Source organism: Haliotis rubra, unplaced genomic scaffold, assembly GCF_003918875.1.
Source record: "Haliotis rubra isolate DU_JTF1 unplaced genomic scaffold, ASM391887v1 Scf106, whole genome shotgun sequence".
In the NCBI taxonomy this organism is placed as follows: Eukaryota; Metazoa; Mollusca; class Gastropoda; order Lepetellida; family Haliotidae; genus Haliotis; species Haliotis rubra.
Genome location: NW_025764959.1, coordinates 54,813 through 74,264, shown reverse-complemented (window position 1 = coordinate 74,264; position 19,452 = coordinate 54,813). Strand labels below are relative to the sequence as shown.

At 40.1% G+C, this 19,452-nt stretch overlaps 1 protein-coding gene across 1 annotated transcript in view; it reads left to right on the top strand.

Annotated features, from left to right (window-relative positions):
- Nucleotides 1-18,096, top strand: part of LOC124277305 (flavin-containing monooxygenase 5-like) — a 32,479-nt gene extending 14,383 nt beyond the window's left edge. Inside the window, exons 2-10 of the mRNA XM_046712959.1 lie at nucleotides 3,993-4,162; nucleotides 7,267-7,428; nucleotides 8,868-8,994; nucleotides 10,270-10,440; nucleotides 11,225-11,333; nucleotides 11,742-11,891; nucleotides 12,150-12,335; nucleotides 13,397-13,530; nucleotides 14,090-18,096. Of these exons, the coding sequence (XP_046568915.1) occupies nucleotides 3,993-4,162; nucleotides 7,267-7,428; nucleotides 8,868-8,994; nucleotides 10,270-10,440; nucleotides 11,225-11,333; nucleotides 11,742-11,891; nucleotides 12,150-12,335; nucleotides 13,397-13,530; nucleotides 14,090-14,288 (1,408 nt within the window). The 3' untranslated portion in view covers nucleotides 14,289-18,096. The remainder of the gene's footprint in view (nucleotides 1-3,992; nucleotides 4,163-7,266; nucleotides 7,429-8,867; nucleotides 8,995-10,269; nucleotides 10,441-11,224; nucleotides 11,334-11,741; nucleotides 11,892-12,149; nucleotides 12,336-13,396; nucleotides 13,531-14,089) is intronic.
- Nucleotides 18,097-19,452: the final 1,356 nt, after the last annotated feature.

The following is a 19,452-nucleotide window of genomic DNA, read 5'->3' as shown; positions in this document are numbered from 1 at the left end:
CCTGACTTGATTATTTACAGACTGCTGCCATATAGCTGCAATCTTGCTTTAACAAACAAACAAACATTATGATTCATGCAAGATAGTGTATACTTCCCCATGAAACGTGAATATCAGACTAACACGATGGGTCCAGGATGTTTCTCGTCATGATATGGAGTTTCATTAGTAAGTGGTAAGTGCTGAAGGACTTCCTTATTTGGGGTTTTTGTTCCTGACCCTCCTTAAATGTCAAAGCAGCATGAAACAAAATTAGTATGATTTGAATTGGTTGTACTTAGAAATTTGATTCATTATTCAATTTATTAAAAATACCAGCCTTGACATTCTCATGAACACTGGGGTAAAACATACTGTCTTCATTGATATCTCCACGAGACAAGCATGGGTTGCTGAAAGTCAATTCTGACCCGGATCTTCACGGGTAGAGACAAACATGGGTTGCTGAAGATCAATTCTAACCCGGATCTACACGGGTAGAGACAAGCATGGGTTGCTGAAGATCTGTTCTAACCCGGATCTTCATGGGTAGAGACAAGCATGGGTTGCTGAAGATCAATTCTGACCCGGATCTTCACGGGTAGAGACAAGCATGGGTTGCTGAAGATCAATTCTGACCCGGATCTTCACGGGCACCGCAACGAGACTACAGTCTGAATCTGGTTAACATATCTCCCCAGTAAATGAAGATTGTACCTTATTCAGGCCACATACTGCTCCATGTCTTGTAACAAACTGGCCCGTGATAGCAACAATTTAAGGTTTAAAAAAAATAAAACTGAAGAACGATGTCCTTATCAGGAATTGTGAGATAAACTAGATTAAGTATGATGTTTGGCTTGTTTTACAAATAATCCAGAAATGCAAAACTCATAAGTCCAGAAAATTACAATGGTAATTCAAATTTAAATTTAAATTAATTACAGTTATTCAGAATGTTATCTCAACCCAGACACATTCAGAAGACATGTACTGTGTTGCAGGTTGAGGTCACCTGTTGAAGGCAGGTCCAGGTGAGGCAGCATTCCACATGTACACACCGTGTCTCACTGTCATTGTTGCAAAAACGTTTTTCAGCAATTTTTTATGAATTTAGGTTGTTAAATATATAACTGGACAACTGACAACAAAAAGGGAATTTGTAAAGTGCATGTACCAAAACTGAAGGGTCACAGGTGAGGTGAGGTGAAATTGGGTTTAACGGTGTACTTGAGAATATTTCGCTCATATCACGACGTGCACGCGTGTCTATGTGTATGTGCGGCTGCTTGTACTAGCCCAGAGTTAAGCTGGTTTTATAGTGCTAGCCCACTGAGATACCACGCCGCAGTGAAGCATGAATACCCCACTCAGACACATACTGACTCCGAGCCGACCAGTCCTTGTTGTACCCATTAATGCCGAATGCCAGGCAGGGACCAACAAGTACCATATTTTAACATCTTTTGGTATGACGCGGTCGGGGATCGAACCCGCGACCTTCCACTCTCCGGGCGGACGCTCTAACCACTACACCACGGAGGCGATCGAAAGGTCACAGACATTTGTTGAAATATATGAATGTTCCGTACCATTGCCCATAAAGTCTATGTCACCTGGTACTTAACTGAAGACCTGTGATGATCAAGGTTATGCCTGGTTCACATTTGGCCTGCGATGGGTCTACAGCGCCCGTAAACTGCCCGTAGCTTCATCATCTCTGTGCGGTGGCAGGTGGCGGCGGCCGTACGATTATCACACAATTCTACGGGCACTGTAGCCTCTATGATTTTGTCAAACAGCGAGGTTTGTCAAATTTGAAAAAATTCTCGTAAGCCAGTAGCCGGCATTGCACAGGCACTGCATGGGCATCTCACAGAATGATCGTGTGGTAAACGCACAATTTCTTTTAACTATGGGATCGTGGGATACCCACATATCCATCGCACAGCTACTGCACGATCATCTTGCGGCCTCCATGAGGTCTCTGTACGATCTCCGTAAGATCTTTATGATTTCTGTGCAGGTTTGCCTCGGTCTTTCCCCAAGGAAATCGTTAAACAACAAACAAACTTTACTGAACCATAACAAACAGAATGATTAAAGTTATTCAGAATGTTATTTTAACACATTTCGAAGAAAACAAAATGCTTTTTCAAGTGGAATGTCCGTCCACCAGTTGCTAATTATGTTTCACTACTGTTTTGCCTCATGCAGGGTTATCTCCCCTTCTGACTAAATATACACTTGTAAAAAGCATTGTAAAATTACTCACTCACACACTTAAAAGGTGGATGAAAGAAATATTTCATTCCTACTGGGTAGATATATAACTATTTGATCATCTGTGTCATTAAGTTCCTTTCGTCATTACACCAACTGTTATAAGTTTTTAAAGTGAGGGAGTGAAAGTTAAATATTGCACAGTCATCAAGCAGCAGACATTAATGAACCCTTCATTAAAATTTCAGAAGAAAACTTCAAGGACCTCTGACCATCCAATTAATGTCTGTGATTTAACCCAGTAATAATGCCGATTTTCCAAATACTATGTGAATATAGGGAAAATCGTATTCCTGAACACCATGTTGAATTGCACGTACATGTACCACGCCTTGTGTAAGCTGATAATACGTCTGTCTATATAGACACAGTTACTGACCTCAACTTCTGCAGTGGTTCATGTAGATATCGCCCCTCCCAACATGCCTTGGTATACCTGTTATCATACACAATGTACACAAGTGTCTTTATCTTGCCTGAAAATTTACCTTATCTCAAACATTAAGTTTGGATTCTTGAAGGAATGCGCAGTTATTTTTGATGTAGCCATTTCAAATAGCCCACAGAGAAATCAGTCAGAACATATCTAAGGCAATGAGTTATTCTTGAATAAATATTGTTGAGTTTAAGAAATGAACCAATGTTTACCCAAATTGGATGAAGGGAAGTAACTCTTTGTGTCGTCTGCTGTGAGTTTTGTTAGCTTGCTATATTCCAGACCTGCATGAATGAATGTCGAAAGATAGATTTCTTGTCAGCGGTACCCTTGGCGCGCATGAGGGTTCGTCACACCCCTGAGCTGAATTTTTTTCTTCATTTAGACCTTGGTTGAATTAATCCTTCAGCAGTCCTTTGTAAAGCAATATTTTCTTGGCAGCTTTACAGATTTAAGAGAAAAGTCACCATCGTGAAATAAAATACGTAGTAAATATGTATGTACTATGTGTGAAGCCCATTTATGGTGTCCCTGCCGTGATACTGTTGGAATATTGCTAAAAGCGGCGTAAAACTTATCTCACTCATTCACTCCTTAAGGTGATGATTAATGAAATGCAAAGTATATAATAATACTCAAGGACTAAAGTGAATACATGTTACCATGGTTACTGCCAAGAAACTTATTGACTGTGCACTGTTCCAGGAAGCACAATGATCCTTGTATTTCAGTATTGTAGTATGGTATTTACTAATACATCATGTTGAGGTCCCTTGTGGAACAGGTTCTTGAAGCATGTATTTTCACCCTGCTAAGTTGAGAATGGTGGTTAACGCCGAAGACCTGCCTTTGATTCCCAACATGGGTACTGTGTGTGAAGCCCATTTCTGGTGTTCCCAATCATGATATTGCTAGAAAATTACTTAAAGCAGAGTAAAAGCATTCTCGTTCCCTCACTCACTGAGAATGTTTGACCCGTTCTTGGTCTGTTTGCCAAATAGGAGAAATTGAAAAAGAAGAGAGAAAAAAGATGAGACGTATAGTGTGGGATGAATTCCGTGAAATATTTATGAGATTAATAATTACAAATGTGGTGGTGATTTTTATTGAGCAGTGTCCAAGCAAACATTTTGAGACTCGAAGTGTTGCCTTGTTCCAAGTGAACATCCTTAGGGCTGGAGTTGTCTCCCTTTTAAGCCAGACTCCCAGTGCACATATTGAATGCTCTAGATGTGTACCTGTTGGGCTGATGTTCCACTCAGCATCCATGACACCTGTGGTGTTGTTGTTGCAGCAATGTATCCAAGTACAACTACAGCTTCTCCGACTTCCCCTTCCCCGATGATGTCCCGGACTACCCCCACAACATCGACATGGCCAAGTACATCGCCGACTACACTACCCACTTCAAGCTGGAGGACAACATCCAGTTTAACACAAAGGTCCTGTCTGTCGAAAAGAAAGGTATGATCTAGTGTTTTGTGAGTGAGTGAGTGTGAGTGAGTGCTTGTTTTATACTGAACACTATTTCAGGTATGTCATCATGCAAATAAGAAGCGGTGGGGTAGCCTAATGCTTAAAGCGTTGGCTCGTCACGCCGAAACCCGGGTTCGAATCCCCACATGGGTACATTGTGTGAAGCCCATTTCTGGTGTCCCCCGCCGTGATGTTGCTGGAATATTGCTAAAAGCGGCGTAAAACCAAACTCAGTCAGTCAGTCATGCAAATAATTGAGTCTGAACACAGCTCTTATTGTGAGCAAATCTCCATGCTATTTTAAGGTATGTTTCTGCTTTGTATCCTCCATAGCTGGAGTTTTGCTGAGTGCGGCATTAAAAAACAATGACCCTGCTGAGTAAGGGGGTATACAGGCTATATCTCCCACTCAGACATCGACATGCAGGATGTGTTGTTGGTTGTTTTTTTAATGGATGTATTTTCCCACTTGTAAATTATTTTCCACTGAGGTGGAATACATTGTTTTTCTTCAAGGTCATGTGAACTAATCAGATCTCAAAATTCTGACATGGAGAAAAATATCTTGGAGGTTTAAGGTACTTATTGTCTTGCTCAGAAATACATTTCCCTCCAAAGCAGGATACATAACACTTTTCAGTGTGACATTATATTGGGTAAGATACCTGTATTGATGAATCAGTACTTAACAATGAATTGGTTCTCACTGGTGAAGCAGAAGTATAGCTAGAATGTTTGCTGAAGCAGAAGTATAGCTAGAATGTTTGCTGAAGCAGAAGTATAGCCAGAATGTTTGCTGAAGCAGAAGTACAGCTAGAATGTTTGCTGAAGCAGAAGTATAGCCAGTATGTTTGCTGAAGCAGAAGTATAGCTAGAATGTTTGCTGAAGCAGAAGTATAGCTAGAATGTTTGCTGAAGCAGAAGTATAGCCAGAATGTTTGCTGAAGCAAAAGTATAGCCAGAATGTTTGCTGAAGCAGAAGTATAGCCAGAATGTTTGCTGAAGCAGAAGTACAGCTAGAATGTTTGCTGAAGCAGAAGTACAGCTAGAATGTTTGCTGAAGCAGAAGTATAGCCAGAATGTTTGCTGAAGCAGAAGTATAGCTAGAATGTTTGCTGAAGCAGAAGTATAGCCAGAATGTTTGCTGAAGCAAAAGTATAGCCAGAATGTTTGCTGAAGCAGAAGTATAGCCAGAATGTTTGCTGAAGCAGAAGTACAGCTAGAATGTTTGCTGAAGCAGAAGTACAGCTAGAATGTTTGCTGAAGCAGAAGTATAGCCAGAATGTTTGCTGAAGCAGAAGTATAGCTAGAATGTTTGCTGAAGCAGAAGTATAGCCAGAATGTTTGCTGAAGCAGAAGTACAGCTAGAATGTTTGCTGAAGCAGAAGTATAGCCAGAATGTTTGCTGAAGCAGAAGTATAGCTAGAATGTTTGCTGAAGCAGAAGTATAGCTAGAATGTTTGCTGAAGCAGAAGTATAGCCAGAATGTTTGCTGAAGCAATACAGCCAGAATGTTTGCTGAAGCAGAAATATAGCTAGAATGTTTGCTGAAGCAGAAGTAGCTAGAATAAGCTAGAATGTTTGCTGAAGCAGAAGTATAGCCAGAATGTTTGCTGAAGCAGAAGTATAGCTAGAATGTTTGCTGAAGCAGAAGTATAGCCAGAATGTTTGCTGAAGCAGAAGTATAGCCAGAATGTTTGCTGAAGCAGAAGTATAGCCAGAATGTTTGCTGAAGCAGAAGTATAGCTAGAATGTTTGCTGAAGCAAGTATAGCTAGAATGTTTGCTGAAGCAGAGTATAGCTAGAATGTTTGCTGAAGCAGAAGTATAGCCAGAATGTTTGCTGAAGCAGAAGTATAGCTAGAATGTTTGCTGAAGCAGAAGTACAGCTAGAATGTTTGCTGAAGCAGAAGTATAGCTAGAATGTTTGCTGAAGCAGAGGTATAGCTAGAATGTTTACTGAAGCAGAAGTATAGCCAGAATGTTTGCTGAAGCAGAAGTACAGCTAGAATGTTTGCTGAAGCAGAAGTATAGCTAGAATGTTTGCTGAAGCAGAAGTACAGCTAGAATGTTTGCTGAAGCAGAAGTATAGCTAGAATGTTTGCTGAAGCAGAAGTACAGCTAGAATGTTTGCTGAAGCAGGGTATTACCGTGACCTTGATTGTGTGGTGTACTGTATGTTTAGATAATTACTTCAGAGCCAGGAATGAATCGGTGATTGTTTGGACAATGGTCATGATTGATGGGTGAAATAACAAACACCTATAACTAGTGGTAATCCGATTAATTGAAATAACCGAAGATTGGTCGCATGTGACCAAACGACCAAGCTATCAATCACATTTCCTCATAATTGAACACAAATGATTTTGGAACTACGTTTTTTGTGTTTGAAACACTTGAAGATGGAACATATCTTAGAAGTTGTCAGTGCCTGAAAACATGTTTAATTCTTAGAAAACTCACTTCACTTACTAAAATCATGCTGTTGATCACTGGATTGTCTGGTCCAGACTCGATTATTTACAGACCGCCGCCATATAGCTGGAATGTTGCTGAGTGCGGTGTAAAACTAACTCACTCACTCACTCACTCACTTTCTGAAAAGTCATGACTGAATATCACTGAAAGACTCCAGGAAGTTTATGTTCATGATATGTAAGTCATCACTTTGAAGTAGCAAGTTGCATCATTGTACATTGGATGTGAAGTTTGCAAATGCCATTTTGCACAGTTTCTAAGTAACCCAAAAAACAACAAAGAACAATGTTTTACTTATCTACAATAGGAAAATCTGAAAACTTATGCTGACCAATTTTTTTTCAATGATTGCTCATTTGTGATGAACCAGTCATCAATTGTGAGATTACAACCAATTCCCAACACTACCCATAACTTCTCTTGGTACGCTGTCAGTATTTTTGTGCGTCTTTTAGGATGTAGTATTTTTGTGCGTCTTTTAGGATGCAGTGTTTTTGTTTGTCTGCGTCCATCCTCTACATTTGTGCATATTGGACGCACATTTGTACATGGGTAAAACGCGGTTAGTTTTACTGAATTTGTACATTAATGGAGTGTTGCTGGTGTGTGCAGGTGATGAGTGGGTGGTGGAGACGTGTTCCGTGGAGGAGGACGGCAAGGCCGGTCTGGACACAAACATCAAGACTGTGTACACTGCACCCAACCTGGCCGTAGCAAGCGGACATCATGCCAAGCCAACGTGGGGCAAGTTCAAGGGGGAGGAAACATTTCCAGGTGATTAATAAAATGAAAGTCGATTGAAACCCGATTTTGACCCCCAACTAAACGATCTTGACACAAATGGATGACGATGTGTCTGCTGAAAACAGGTGTGTGGTCAAAGCAAGCCCTCTGGTTGGTTGATCCTTGTTTAGGAGACATTTACAACTAATGCTTTCTTTTGAGAAGCCATTGCTCGAAAAATATTCTTACATTAAGCAGTCAATGAAAGAAAAGAATCCCGCGAACTTATAAAGCATTGCAGATTTGCAAGCGTTGACCAATCAGAGGGTTTGCTCCGTTTTGTGCGGAGATATCGTCATCCATTTGTGTCAAGATCGTTTAGTTAAGAGTCAAAATTGGGTTTTAATCGACTTACAGAAATAACAATAAAGAATTGGTAGGTTTCATGATTGGTGCTCGATAGGCAAATCATCCATGATTATGTTCACATTAAGTTTTAATCGATTACATGCGATGGTAGAGTAGCGATCGGCAAAGCAGGCGGGTAGGGTACACCGAAGTGTCCGGCCTTGTCATAATGTATTGTTCTGTGTAGCATTTCGAATGTGTGAAGCCCATTTCTGGTGTTCCCTGCTGGAATATTGGTAATTCAGATATGAAAACATTTGAGTAAGAGTAGTGTATGTAAGTATTCTGAACTCAGTATTGTATCGAAATTCATTCCTTAATCATCTAATTGTATGATTCTGACCTTATGCTCAGTATGTGCTAATCAAATAGTCATATACCAGGTGTTTGTAAAAAGGTGAGCATATCCTGTTTAAGAATGCCCTGAATTATTATGATGTTAAAGGACTCGGATGCAAGCGTCCTCGTACTTTAACTATAATAGTTCAGGGCAAAAGTGTGCTTTTTTACACTATACATGGGGGTACAGCGAACTGTATTTCTTTTCTAAGATGCCAAATATAATACTTTAATTTAATCTAAGGCAGACAACAAAGAGAAAACCTATGGTGACCTAAAGTAACAATTCTTGTTCAGGGCTAACTGACGTGAGGTTCTAGTGACATGTCTGCCCCCTACGTTTAGATGCATGTTACTAGAAAAACAAATGATAAACAGTTTGATGACAGTTTATGTTCGGGTTAAATATCTTCTCTAACTTATATTAATTGCATCTGTGATTAACGTAAACCATATAGGGCAATATGAATGTTGCATTTCTGGAGTAGTGTACAATAGGAGACTGTACGATGACAACTGACATGCATCGTGATGTTGGTTACCCTTGCAAGGGTAGTTTGATAACGAGGCGGCAGACGAAAATGGCGTATTGTCGTCAATACAGTGTGCTGTCATGCAAAAAGTGGCGCCTTTGTTCATTTAGCGAACTATCTTAGAAAATACTACAGTATTCCATTTTTGTAATGATATCAGAATAGTTTTCAAAGGACAGTGATGTTAATGTGAGGTGTCTGGTGTTCCAGGGGAAAGGATTCACAGTGTCGACTTCAACGATGCCATCAGCAATGGCTTCACTGGCAAACGAGTCCTCATCGTCGGCATTGGCAACAGTGCTGTGGATGCTGCTGTCAACTGTGCCACAGCAGGAAGGTGAGAATTTGTGCTGAGATATGGGAATGTTGGATGTGAGAATTTGTGTTGAGATATGGGAATGTTGGAATTGAGACCTTGTGCTGAGATATGGGAATGTTGGAAGTGAGACCTTGTGTTGAGATATGGGAATGTTGGAAGTGAGACCTTGTGTTGAGATATGGGAATGTTGGAAGTGAGACCTTGTGTTGAGATATGGGAATGTTGGAAGTGAGACCTTGTGTTGAGATATGGGAATGTTGGAAGTGAGACCTTGTGTTGAGATATGGGAATGTTGGAGGTTAGACCTTGTGTTGAGATATGTGAATGTTGGAAGTGAGACCTTGTGTTGAGATATGTGAATGTTGGAGGTTAGACCTTGTGTTAAGATATATCTGTGTGTCAGGTGAGATCTCTTGTTGAGATCCTTGTTTGTGTCAGGTGAGATCTCTTGTTGAGATCCTTGTGTGTGGCAGGTGAGATCTCTTGTTGAGATCCTTGTTTGTGGCAGGTGAGATCTCTTGTTGAGATCCTTGTGTGTGTCAGGTGAGATCTCTTGTTGAGATCCTTGTTTGCGGCAGGTGAGATCTCTTGTTGAGATCCTTGTGTGTGTCAGGTGAGATCTCTTGTTGAGATCCTCGTTTGTGGCAGGTGAGATCTCTTGTTGAGATCCTCGTTTGTGGCAGGGGAGATCTCTTGTTGAGATCCTTGTTTGTGGCAGGTGAGATGTCTTGTTGAGATCCTTGTTTGTGGAAGGTGAGAATTTGTGCTGCGAAAGGTGTGTGTGGCAGGTGAGGTCTTGTGTTGAGATCCTTGTGTGTGAGAGGTGCGATCTTGTGCCGAAGTTGAGTTCATATGTCATTAGTATTTTACAGAAGGTCAATCTTTTGTTGAGAACCTTTTGTGTGGGATGTGAGACCTCGCATTGAGATCCTTGTGTGTGGAAAGTGAGATATTGTGTCGAGAAGATTGTGTGTCAGGCGAGACCTTGTGTTTAAGGTGAGATCTTGTGTTGAGAACCCTGTGTGTGGAAGGTGAGATCTTCTTTTTAGATCATGGTGTTTGACATCAGACTACTGAGATCCTTGTGTTTGGAATCAAGACCATGTATTTGGAGGGTGGAGCCTGGCATTGAGATGCGTGTTTGTGTATAGCCTGACTAGGGATTCTGCAAATAGTATGTTGCCAGTACCATCAGCTGTCCAGAAGTGCTGACCGCTGGTAGACTCTACACTGTAGCCGATTGTGGTATTAACCAAAACTCACTCCTATGAAGCTGTTCCTAACGTGTTGCAGGTGTAAGTCTGTGTACGTCAGCACCCGCTCCGGCTGCTGGGTCATCCCTAACTACATCTTCGGATATGCCACAGATCTTTATGCCTGCAGAGCTTTTTTCTTGTTGCCATGGAGATGGGCAAACACGATTCTGGAGTCAGTTATTAAGCTTGTTTCTGGCAACCCAAGGAGGTAAGCTCTTGATAAAACAGGGGTGGTGGGGAAGCCTAGTGGGTAAAGCGTTCGCTCGTCACGCCGAAGGCCCGTGTTCGATTCCCCACATGGGTAAAATGTGTGAAGTCCATTTCGGTGTCCCCGCCGTGATGTTGCTGGAATATTGCTAAAGCGGCGTAAAATCAAACTCACTCACTTTTGATAAAACATGTAAAGTCGGTGTTAATTTCTATGTCATTTTTTTAATCTTACTGGATGTAGTAAGGTGTCAGAGATAAATTTGACAAATGCTTCTATTTTAGTTTCTCATAATATAAATTATATTGCCATGTGGTATATCTGAGTTAGATGTGTCTAACACAAGTCAAGTATTTCCTTGATCTGCAGGAGTTAAGAGACGGAAGGGTTCAACACTGCTTACATCACAGCATGTATATGAAATAATCTTCAACAGACACTTAATCAAGCCTCATTCAAACAGGGGGTGGTGGGGTAGCCTAATGGTTAAAGCGTTGGCTCGTCACGCCGAAGACCCGGGTTCGAATCCCCACATGGGCACAATGTGTGAAGCCCATTTCTGGTGTCCCCCGCCGTGATGTTGCTGGAATATTGCTAAAAGCGGCGTAAAACCAAACTCAGTCAGTCATTCAAACAGACAATGTGAAAGAAAGACATAATAGCAACCCTGGCAATAAGACATTGTTTTGAGAACAGACTTGGCCATCACTGAAAACTGACTACATGACTTGTAAAGTTGTGAGGAATAATTCTATCTATCATATTTTGAATGTGTGTATTCAAGATGGAACCTGAACCCGAAGATGAGAGCTTTGCAGACCCAGCCAACAGTGAGCCCCACCCTGATACATCACATACAGCGGAAGGAAATCACTGTGGTTCCGAATATACTGGTAGGGCACAACTTGTTGTTACTGTGTAGCTCGGGTTGTAGTGGTTGAACAGGAAAATTCAGTTGCACAGGAGGTAACTTTTAAATCAGTTTTATCACCCGTGAAGATCCAGGTTACAATTGGTCCTCATTAACCCATGCTTGTCGTAAGAGGTGACAAACAGGATCCGGGTGGTCAGGCTCACTGACTTGGTTGACACATGACATTTGTTCCCAATTGCGGTGGTCGATGCTCGTGATGTTGATCACTGGATTGTCTGGTCCAGACTTAATTATTTACAAACCACCGCCATATAACTGGAATATTGCTGAATGCGGTGGTAGACAACAAACCAACCAACCAAATCAGTTTTATCACCGTGTGGATGTCAAACTGTCCACCATTCATCTTTCTGATCTCAAATTTCAGAGAATTGAAGGTGAGAAAGTTTATTTTGTGAACGGGGAGTCTGCCGAGTTTGACAAGATCCTGTACTGTACAGGATACAGCATCGACCTTCCCTATCTCCCTGACAGTGTGAAGGACAAGGTCCTTGTCGACAACAGCAACGAAATGAAGGTGAACTGAATGCATCAGTTTCAGGGTAAAGATGGGAGCTGCGATGACTCATTAGAAAAACAGAAATAATTTTCAGTTCAGATTTATAACAAATTCCAGTTGAAAGAATGAATACACTAATATTGTGGTATGTATTGCAATACATGAATCGCTGATATAATAACCTACAATACAAAAGTAAATACATCAGTTTGATTACAATTTGTTTTAGCCAAATCTTGTCCATTCCTTTGTGTACCATATTTTTGTGCATTCCAGTTGTACAAGAACGTGTTCAGCCCTGACATCGGCAAGTCTCTGGCTTTCATTGGCTTCGTACAGCCGGCTTCTGGTGGCGTGCTGACAATGTCTGAGACACAGGCTCGCTGGTTCTCAGAGTTGATCAAGGGGCGGGTCAAACTGCCTTCCAACTTCGAGATGGAGCAAGACATCAACAGAGAAAAGGTTTGGAACATTCTTGTGATAAGTTGTATTGAGGTAGCACTGCTGTCAAAGCCTCGAGATGATACAAGACAGAGAAAGAGATTCGAAAAATTCTTGTGATTAGTTGTAGGGAGATAGCATTGCTGTAAAAAGCCTTGAGATGATACAAAAAGGGAAAGAGATTCGAAAAAGTCTCTTGCTTAAAAGCCTCGACATGACACAAGACAGGGAAAGAGATTCAAAAATACTTATGATTAGTTGTAGGGAGATAGTATTGCTGTCAAAGCCTCCAGATGGAACAAGACAAAGAGATTTAAAACCTTTTTTATGGAGTTTTTGTAAGGCATTTAGAAATTGGACGAACATGAATATGTTCACCTGATCACAGGGGCTTGTAACGCTAAAACTGCCATCAAGGTATATACTGTCACTGACGGGGTCTTAGTACTACATAAAAGGAAAGGGATGTAACGAGGTCAACACACCAGGTTCGTTTCAGGGCAAATTCAACAATACTCACTGTATTTATCCCATTTAAAGTTGCACACATTTCAAGCCAATAGATTTACCTACAAATTGAGACTTACAACACAAAAATCGAAGCAGTACTTTGGGAGCTAGTATCTTCGGAAGCTCGAAAAATCGTGATTTCTCGATTCCGAGCCAAAATCCCTGCTTAGAATTTGTAGCAGTAACTCACCCATTTTCTTGTTTATTTCACAGTAAACACAAATGACTTTCACCAAAACATATTCATGTGGCCACAATCTAGTCATATACCAATGGATTCGTGGGTTCTTTTAAGTGCACAGGGTTGTGTACAGTACACTAGGGGTTGTGACAACACTGAAAGAGTCTGCACACAAAGTTGACTCCAAGGTTTTTAATCCCGTTCACAGGTGGGCTCGATCCCATCACCTCATGCTCGCTGGATCACTATCCTGGCGCTTTAGCCAGCTCGCCCACCATGCCCCCCCCACAGCCTTGATTATCAATTTTGATGTGTCAGCAGAAATGTGAGCAAGCTGACATTTTGTGGTATATTGGATGTGGTATATTGTCAATCGTGGTCTTTGTTTCAGAGGGTGTATGCCGAGAGGTGGTACAAGACAGCTCGACACACCATCCAGAAGGACCCTATCACCTACAACGATGAGATTGCCTCCTTCTTCGGTGCCAAGCCAGAGCTGTGGAAGCACCCCCTGTTGGCATGGAGGTGAGTGAGTGAGTGAGTGATGGTTGCATGAGTGAGTGACTGAGAGGAGGGGTTATGTGAGTGAGTGATCTTGAGTGAGTGAAAGTGGCTGAGTGAGTGAGGTGGTTGAGTGAGTGAGTGATCATATAAGTGAAAGTGGTGGCTGAGTGAGTGAGAGTGATGGTTGCATGAGTGAGTGAGTGAGTGAGAGCTGGGGTTACATGAGTGAGTGATCATAAATAAGTGAAAGTGGTGGCTGAGTGAGTGAGGTGGTTGAGTGAGTGAGAAGAGGGTTACTTGAGTGAGTGAGTGATTATAAGTATGTAAAAGTGGTGGGTGAGTGAGTGAGGTGGGTGAGAGTGATGGTTGCATGAGTGAGTGACAGCTGGGGTTACATGAGTGAGTGATCATAAGTACGTGAAAGTGGTGGTTGAGTGAGTGAGTGAGTGAGTGTTGTTTAAAGTTATAAAGTGGTTACCTGAGAATGATGGTTGAATATAGGTAGAGAGTGAAAGAGAGAATTAGTTGAGAATTAGTTATTTCTTGTAACCATGGTAACAACGTTTCCTCGTCTGTGTAGGTTGTTGTTCAGTTCCTGCGGGGCTTCCCAGTGGCGGCAGCAAGGTCCCCACAAGTATAGCGGTGCAGAGCAGTTGGTAAGGAAGACGCCCATGACCGACATGATGAACCTGACTGGCCTCGCCCTAGTGGCAGTCATCGGCATCTTCTTATTGATGGCGCTCTGCTGCATGTGCAAGGTCACAGCCTGCCTCTTCTGAGCTGTGTGATAAATACAATATTGTACCAGTCATTGTTTGTTGTGAAACTTCGCTGATTCAGTCATGAGACCAGTGTTGTCTGTACCAGAATATTTCAGTGAACCAGGATTTAGTCGTTGTTAACTAGACTTGGGTATTGCCAAAATGTTCACATTGCGATATATTGTGAAAGTGTAACACATGGTTTAAGGTAATGAATTACTGTTTCCTTTCTTTTGAAACAATGCCACTGGCCACTGTCAGGACTCAGATGTGATTGTACAAGAGATCAGTTTGAAAATGTTTCCAAATTGAAGACTTTGCTTTAAAGTTGGAACTGGAGAAAAAGCGTATGCAGCGGTGTCCGCCATTTTGTTTTGTTTATCCCTACAACGAGTGCCGGTACCAATTCTATTTTTTTTTATTCATATGGTTTAAGAGTCATACAAATGCAATTATATGACCAATAAACTTATCAAAACTACTAATGTATAATGATATGAAGGAAATACAAATATTTTTAGCATTTTTTACTACATCACGAAAATTGCCGATGGTATTGGGTGAACCAGTTCGCGAAGAGTGTACCACACTATATCGTATTGTGAGGTTTGAATTGCAATATACCGGTTAGCCGGTGTTATCACCCACCCCTATTGTTAGCAGTTATTGCACTTGATGTGTATGTTGTTTTTAGCTGCGGTGATATTCTATCTGCCAGAATAAACTTTTTTTGTCATTTATAGCAAAGTTAATCCTTAACATTTAGATTATTATCATTTGTGTGGACTAAAGCCAAAGGCATGTTACGTGAGTCAGATTTTGTATGTGTGTTAAGTTATTTGTCACTGAAACAAACAAGTGAATACTGATGCTCTGCCTTATAATGCTGATAAAGAATACATACATAATCATATTGTAACATTGTTGTGTTGAGGTTACAGACTAAGATCTTTTGATAGCTACTTCTTTAAACGTGTTTCAGAGTTTCTTCTTACACCATCTTCAGTTGAATTCAGGTGAAGCTGATATCCAAAAGTCCTTGACTATCACTTCTACATCCTTGATAATCTCCATGGTATACATTACAATAAATCTCCACTATACCCTGGATGCATCTATTACTCTGCCCGATAATTTTAGCCAGTAGCCAATCAGCTAAGCCGCCGTTACAACCGAGCTTGCCAGTGTCAACAAAGATAGTGGTTGCAGCCGCGAAGGTTTATTCGCAGCACGTCTCAGATTTGGGGGGAAATCATACAGATAAATTGACAGGTCTGAAACTTTAGAAAAAATATATGCAAGAACTCCTACCTCTTTCAGAGTACCTCTGCATCAATTGTGTTGCCAAGTTTAATCAGATAAATTAAGAAGCGAAAGCAAGTTGTGATTGGTACGCTCAACTTCCGAGCGTAGACACCTGATTGGATAAAAAGTTAGCCAAGGGAGCTAATGAAATCATCAGGCCGAGCGGTAGATGTATCCAGTGTAGGAGAGATTTATCGTAATGTATACCCTGGAGATTATCGAGGATGTCACTTCTAAAGAACCCAAGTGAAACACTGACATCTGAGATCAGGGTTATTCTTCCAGTACATGTTGCCTAAATATTGTCTGTGGAGTTTGTAATATGGTATGTGGGCATATTTGTGATGTACCATGATAATTTCTGATGTACTATAATGACAGTGCTATAAATTTTCATTTATTGAAAATGCTTCCTCAATACCTCAAATGTTACAACATAAACATTTTTAAATATTTGACTCTAAAGAAAATGAAAAAAAATATTACGCAAAATTCATTAGACTTGTTTGATGTACAAATATAACGTCTTTGGAATAAAATTTGTTTGCCTCCTTTCAAAGAAATAATTCCGTGTCTTGAAGTGCAGAAGAGCTGCTCTGTTTGAAGCATTGATATATTTCCACCTAGGTTTTCTGGATATGAGTAAATCTTTATGGTCAGTGTACAACTTTGTGTCTTCTGAAGTTGCAGTTCATGAACAAGTGAAAAAATGTTGTTAGAGAATATTTCATGTGTGGCACTTATGTACTTTTTAACTTCCTGTGATAGTTCTGTTTCTGCCATTTTCAAGGTAAGGGAGGTAACTCGGGGAGGTAAGCAAGGGAGGACACATTGATAATGGATGCATGTTTGCCTGTGTAAACATCACAGGATGAATACGAACTAGTGGTTATCGAGTGATTGTTATATTGTTGTTTGTTTGTGTAAATGTTCAGTAATGTAGTTCGACATTGTTGTTAATTTATATTTGAACTTGTCAATATCTACGCCATCTTCATTCACCATCAGACTGATTGCTGACATTGACTTGACGGTCACAATGCTCAAGTTTTATACATCAGTGCAAGACATTGTCAGGAATCACGAGATCATTCACATTTCTAGGTTTACAGATTTTCTAGATTAGACTGCAAGTTCTGTATTTGCTGTGATTAAGTGTAAGTTGATGATGTGTCAGGCGTGTTAAGTTTCCTATAGAACTGGACTTTCTTAGAAATATTGACAGTTGGATTTTTCTGTCTATGTAAGTACATTCTGTCATTTCTGTTTAAGAATAAATGTATTTGTACATTGTAAAAGTATGTAAATCCTAAATCCCTCATTCTCTGCCTGTTTAATAGGAAGCACAACCATGAATACATTTGACTTGGAATCTTGGATCATTCTACACCAGTCATGATTTGTAGCGTTATCAAGTATGTTTTTGAAAATATTTTTACTTTTAGGTCATCTTTTGAATTTTAGTCTTTGACAGATTGTGCATCATGTTGGCCAACAGTATTGTTGCAGAGGTGCTAGAGGGATAATAAGTCAATTTACAGAAGTATTTTATGTTTTTTTAATGTGTTTGTTGAATAATTGGATATTTCATGTGAGATAACTACAATTCAGGACCAGTGCTGGACTAGGTGTTTGTGTTTTCAGTTGGGGTAGGTAAGATATACTTCTCAAAAGGACATTTTTTTCATGTGACTACAAATCTATTTCCATGACAGATTAACTTCAGTCAAATGATGCAATTTGTTTTCCTTTACATTTTTAGAGTAGTGTGAAGTTTTTATTCCACTATTTATTGGCCTACCCATGACTAATTATTTTCAGTATTTTTTATTAGTGTTTGAACAAACACATTTCCTTTTGTAATCAGTTTTATACTCACACCATGACTGGTTTGAGGTATCAGCATCTTTAAGCAAAAGTTTATAATCAGATTTTACATTGACCTGCTACATTTTACAGTATTGTATTTTGATTATTATCAAAATTAATAATAACTTAACTGGGTGATGAGGCTTAGTTACTTGCTGGGGCGGTGGGGTAGCCTAGTGGTTAAAGCGTTCGCTCGTCAAGCCGGGTTCGAATACCCACATGGTTACAATGTGTGAAGGCCATTTCTGGTGTCCCCCACCGTGATATTGCTGGAATATTGCTAAAAGTGGTGTAAAACCCAACTCACTCACTCACTCACTAGTGACTTTGCTTGTTATATTTCATTGTATTCTAGTCCAGAGGAATAAATTGCATGTCAGTCACTGGATTGTCTGATTCAAATACAGTTATGTTTTACTTGTATTTATTCAGCTACATCTGCAACTACATATTCTTGAAGTTGAAATTGTGATATTTATATGGCATAGATGCTTTTAAGACTTGAGTTGTTAACATAGCTTATGTTTGTCTTATCCTGTAGTTTGTGCGTGCATGTGTATGCATGCTTATGTGCATATTTGCACCAAGACGGTAGTTAAGGGTAGTGCACAACATAACCCAAGGATCAAAGGATAGAGAGGCACCTGTAAAATATATATTTTTTGTAAGATCATGTTTGTTCCTTTAAGCTGCAATATTCCAGTGTAGGCCAGACAATCCTGTGATTGCCATCATGAACATTTGTCTACATTTACATGTACCTTCTGTTAGATAGGGTCATACCGACCCAGACAATCTGGCCCGATTTCTGGAAACAAACTTAAGTTTTTACTCAAATTTCAAACTGAGTTGGACAATTTGAAACAGATGAACTCAACTGCATTTTTTAAAATAAAAAAGCCAAAACTATCCACCAAACTCAAATTGTCTACTATGTTTGAGTTTAATATCGATTTTAGTTCATTCTGGGAAATGCATTTTCTCAAATTCAAGTTAAAACTCTAACTTAAGTCGAAACTCAGACTTAAGTTTGTTTCGAGAAATCGGGGCCAGATTTCCCCTTACTACAAGGATGGGTTGCTGAAGAACAATTCTAACTCAGGTTTTGACATAATGTCCAGGTTTTCATGAACAAATTCAGTAATATCACCTTCTATTTTATATTGTCTGTTTAGGAAGTTTTTATTCCACCATTTATTGGTCACCCATGACTGAACTATTTTCAGTATTTTTTATTTTTGTGTTTGAACAAACACATTTCCTCTTTGTAATCAGTTTCAAGTACTCACACCATGACTGGTTTGAGTATCAGCATCTTAAGCAAAAGTTTATAATCGATTCCACATTGACTCACATTTTGGCGTATTGTATTTTGATTATTAATATCAAAATTCACAATAACTTAACTGGGTGATGAGGTTAAAGGCTTCGCTGCGTGGGGTAGCCTAGTATAAAAGCTGCCTCGCTCGTCAGTTGGTTCAATACCACATGGTTGTCGCAAGGCCATTTCTGGTGTCCCTACTGCATATTGCTGGAATATTATTAAAAGTGGTGTAAAACCCAACTCACCCACTCACCACTAGTATCTTGCTTGTTATATCACTATTGTATTCTAGTCCAGAGGAATAAATTGCATGTCAGTCACTGGATTGTCTGATCCTCAAACAAGCAGTTAATTTTTAAATCACATAATTTGTAAACTACTTAAAATTCCATTGGTCAGTGTGTTAATAAATTAGAAATCCTAATACACCGGTTTGCAACTGCAAAAAAATGAATTCACCATCATCGCTTCAGACATGTTTACGTTAATACTGTTTACAAAGGTGGGTAACTTCTGTCACGCACTGCTGTCAACAGCACCCACTGGTGCTTCACTCATTTGCTGCCACCGGTAAATAGTACACACACACTTACATTCACCTGGTGCCATGTACATGTACCCTAAAGCAGTGGTTTACAAATGGAAAATTAACATACCCTACTATAATATTTGCATGACGTCACA